The sequence below is a fragment of the Sphaeroforma arctica genome, assembly GCF_001186125.1.
Source record: "Sphaeroforma arctica JP610 unplaced genomic scaffold supercont1.1677, whole genome shotgun sequence".
Taxonomy (NCBI): Eukaryota; class Ichthyosporea; order Ichthyophonida; genus Sphaeroforma; species Sphaeroforma arctica.
Genome location: NW_014038881.1, coordinates 1 through 4,661, shown reverse-complemented (window position 1 = coordinate 4,661; position 4,661 = coordinate 1). Strand labels below are relative to the sequence as shown.

The window sequence follows — 4,661 nt, the reverse complement described above, 5'->3', positions numbered from 1 at the left end:
CTACACACACACACACACACACACACACACATATATATATGTGTATAATACACACACACACATATACATACATACATACACACACACACACACACACACACACACACACACATATATATATATATGGATATATGGATAGATGGATACATATGTAAAGTTTACTTGGCGACATATATGTTCAATTGTAGATATCCGTGACTTCAGAAGTGAGTCAGTAGGCTTGCTTGAAAATCGTGAAAGGGCTGTGCAATACACAAGTAAAAGCGATTATTCCCATACCTCCTTTCATTTTGACTTGCGATAATTGTAGTTTTGATGTTATCCGCTATTGATATAAAGTATATATTACCCCAAGTATACAGTATCGTATCGACAGATCAGAGAGATATTTCTTCTTAGAGTGTACCCACGTATCAACTCTATGGATGGTCGCCCTTTTATTTACTACATATTTAGAATTCTTTTCTTCTGCTCTTCAGTGAATGGTTGCGATTGACAACCGCAGTCCCGAGTTCCGACTTCTGTCGGGTTTCAAATTCATCATTTGTTTTCAAGAAAAACAACAATATTTACTTAAAACGCAAAAATATTCATTTAGTTTTTGTAAAAACAAAAGAAAAAAAGAAGAAAAAATATAGATCAGTCAGCAGCTGAGTTGATGTTGTGATAACAAATGACAAATACTCAAATGATGTGATCTCCGTTCAACCCAAAACCCTAAATACTAATATGTAACTAATAAACGTCTAAAACTTAAACCCACTTGTCCTCTCTTTTTAGAAAAAATATAAATGAACACTCGTTATGTTTTTAAAAAAAATAAAATAAAAAGCATATTAGAGAGAATCAGTTCACATATAAACCTCAAGACCGGCGGGGATTTTACTATAGAGGTTGACCCAAATGTATATTAACAAATACATTTGGGTCAACCTCCATAGTAAAATCCCCTCCGGTCTTGAGGTTTATATGTGAACTGATTCTCTCTAATATAGCCACCTCTAAAAACAAAATCACTAAATTAATGAAGACTATTTATTTTAATAAACCCACTGTCCCCAGTCCCCCTCAATCCTATTGTATTCCTCTGAGAGACTGAGTGGAGTCTGGGACTCTGGCGGGCGGTGGGGCCTGGCTGGGCAGCGGGCAGTGGGGCACAGTGGGGGGTGGGCAGTGAGAGACTGAGAATGGACTCTGATTTGAATTTCCTTTCTCATTTCTGAGAGGCTCTCACTCTCTATTTAGTTCAAAACTTCAACTCTAATCCCCTCACTTGCTCTCTGGTGATTGGTTAAAAAAGGGTCAACCATTCTGTTTAAAAAAATAGTATATAGCTGCTTTTAATTTATATATATATGACTGTACGGAATAGTTTTATATTAAAAAAAAAGGGTAAACGTAGAACGTATTGAACTCGTTCTCAAATTCTCAATACATCCCTCAACTCCACCATGCCGGACTCTGAAGGTTATAAACGTTGGAGCAGGACTTGGAAGCGGTTTTAAAAAAACAGCAAAAAGCTTTGTTTTGTTTTGATATTTGTAAAAAACACAAAAAAACAAAAATTTCACAGAGGGGTTCGTGAATCGTGATATAGTTTAAAAAAAATAATATTATCATTTATGTCCCTGACAAATGCTCGTCGAAAATAAACAGAAAAGGCTTGTGGGTATGGTTGGACTTTATAATGGTATATAGAGAAAAGTTCAATGCTTGTGTAGTGTAGTTACTACATCTGTCTATGAAGTTAAGAACACTTCTCACACACTCTTTCACTATGACCAGACATGCAGCTGTGGAACTAGGGGGAACCTCTATCCGGTAAGCATGTATCCATGTATCGTCTTCTATTCACAGGCGCATGTATCGGCTTCTATATTACTTACATGTATCGTCAGTGATGTTTGTTGGCGCTACTATTCCAAATAAATTCAGATAATGTAAGCCTTGATCACAGGCTGTACAGCGTAGCACTCGCGAGTCTGTCGCTGTATTGCCAATGTATGGTATGTATGAAGGCCCTCCAGTTGTCACTCCGGTTGTATTAGTGCTGACATATACACCATTGTCTGTGCAGCCTGGCTCCCGGAGAAACACGCCCACACACAACATCGCTGAACTCTGTAGTCAATTTTGGTACTAATGTAATGTGTCACGAATGGAGCTGTAGTTATTGCCTGTTTGTTTATACAGCCTTGGAGTACAGTAACAGTGGATTACCACGATTTGAATTCATGAAGTTAAATGGAATGTCTGTCTTTTAGTCGGATAGATAACACTTCTGTACTCGACAGCCTGGCCATTTAGAACGACACTCACGCATATCATAACCAACCGCAAAGTCAATTCCAAGTCGGCATTGCAGTAGAGATAACGCATGGCTAGTAGTAGTATAACAATGGTGTAGTATATATATTTATATGATTATCTGTACAACCTGGCCTGTGAAGATGTCCACTGATTTGATCGCCAAATACGAAGCCAACACCAAGTAGTCATTACATACACGGCAACGTCTTGCTGGTCGACAGGTTATGTTGTAATATATTTTCATATTAATAATCGGTATAGCCTGGCAAACAATACATCAACGTCAACCACGATGGGAAGTTAATGTCAAACTGGCATGTCAAACGGTGCAGATGGCGGCTTGCTGGACATATGGTTACGAATCTATCGTGTGGTGTACACGATAGTTGTTCATACAGCCTATCCGTCTGTGGAATTACACCCCCAAATACCACGACCAACTACATACTAGCACAATTCTAACTACACACTAGCACAATTCTAACTACACACTAGCACAATTCTAACTACACACTAGCACAATTCTAACTACACACTAGCACAATTCTGAATGTTATTGTAGACCACACTGTCCTGTTCATACTATAGCACAATGGTATAGTAAGATTCCTTCTGCTCCATATTCATTCCCTGTACAGCCTGGCAATCTGTGAAGATACACCCTTAAACATCATCGCCACCCACGAACTGAACACCACCACGCCCGACGAAAGCCTGGGCGCATGTAACAAGTGGCTCGAGGAGAACAAGCCCTTTGTGTCCATCGGAATCGCTTCCTTTGGACCTGTTGACCTAGACCCAAACAGCGAGACGTATGTCCTGGTTGTTAGCTGATACGCTCGTTAAGTGTTGTGTGTTTGATTCTAGACCCAAACATCGAGACGTATGTTCTGGTTGTGAGTTGATACGCTCGTTGAGTGTTGTATGTTTGATTCTAGACCCAAACAGCGAGACGTATGTTCTGGTTATGAGTTGATACGCTCGTTAAGTGTTGTATGTTTGATTCTAGACCCAAACAGCGAGACGTATGTCCTGGTTGCGAGTTGATACACTCTCTGTTTGTATATGATACACTCTCTGTTTGTATATGATACACTCTCTGTTTGTATATGATACACTCTCTGTTTGTATATGATACACTCTCTGTTTGTATATGATACACTCTCTGTTTGTATATGATACACTCTCTGTTTGTATATGATACACTCTCTGTTTGTATATGATACACTCTCTGTTTGTATATGATACACTTTCTGTTTGTATATGATACACTCTTTTAAGTGTTATATGTTTTATTTGTAGTAATTTGTTGTGGAAGAGGTATGCCGTGCACTGGGTTGTATGTCATCGATGGCACAAACATCGCATTCAAATACCACCCACGTGCACGCAATGTAGGTTACGGTATAATCAATGTAGTTGGTGTGTGTGATGAGTTGACAACTGACAACTTCGGCATGTACGCGCAGTCTACGCATTGTCTATTGTACGTCTACTACACACAAGCGGTGGCATTCTCTTATATCGCAGATCTGTAAACTTACTCGTATCGCATCTGTTTCACACAGTTCCAAACAGCCTCACAATAAATAGGTTTGAAAACCTCGATACATTATATTTTTCTTTGGAAGACTATACGCTGTTAGTCGACATCTGACCGATGTTGCGCATATCCCAGCAACTGGCTTATTCTGTTTCTGTTCTATGCTTGTTGGGTTTAGGGCTAGAGCTCGAAGTTGTGTATATGCCCGCAAGCGATGCCCTTTCCGGCGACGGAGAGCGAAGTGTTCCATTATATTCTATTGACGTGTTTCATTATATTCTGTTGACGAAGTCACTACTTGTTTGTGGCGTTGTTCACTTAATTGGCAGTAAGTGCTGTATATTTATAGCCAGGATGTCTGGCTCATTCTCTGCAATGGTACGTCTGATCAGAGTACCATTGAAAACACAATCACTAATCGGCGTGTGAAAGAGTTATAGTCGTTCTGTTTCAGATAAACTTGGCTGCACCAGAACATGCAGAGACGTGTGTACACAGGGACATAGTCAGCTCATATCCACATAGTCAGCTCATATCCACTGAATTATCTTCAGATATGGCCACATCACAACCACCCCTAAGCCCCATTGGGGAATGGCGGATGTCGTTGGCAAGTTCAAACACTTCGACGTACCCATTGGCTTCGACACTGACGTAAACGCCCCTGCTCTGGCGGAGATCGAGTACGGAGATCATGGGTAAGTGTTATATCAATATGGCAATACATTCTAGATTCTATTGTAAATGCATACACACACACACACACACACACACACACACACACACACACACACACACACACTACAAC

At 40.0% G+C, this 4,661-nt stretch overlaps 2 protein-coding genes across 2 annotated transcripts in view; one reads left to right on the top strand and one right to left on the bottom strand.

The window, feature by feature from the left end:
* Positions 1-432, bottom strand: part of SARC_11420 (phosphomannose isomerase type I) — a 7,419-nt gene extending 6,987 nt beyond the window's left edge. Inside the window, exon 1 of the mRNA XM_014294496.1 lies at positions 280-432. Coding sequence (XP_014149971.1) covers positions 280-289 — 10 coding nt within the window. The 5' untranslated portion in view covers positions 290-432. The remainder of the gene's footprint in view (positions 1-279) is intronic.
* A 1,345-nt stretch (positions 433-1,777) lies between these two features.
* Positions 1,778-4,551, top strand: SARC_11419 (hypothetical protein; the record flags this gene model as incomplete). The annotated part of the gene is made up of 3 exons (XM_014294495.1): positions 1,778-1,821; positions 2,949-3,122; positions 4,408-4,551. Coding segments are annotated over 3 exons (362 nt in total), but the record flags the coding sequence as incomplete, so codon positions are not given.
* Between the last annotated feature and the right edge of the window lie 110 nt (positions 4,552-4,661).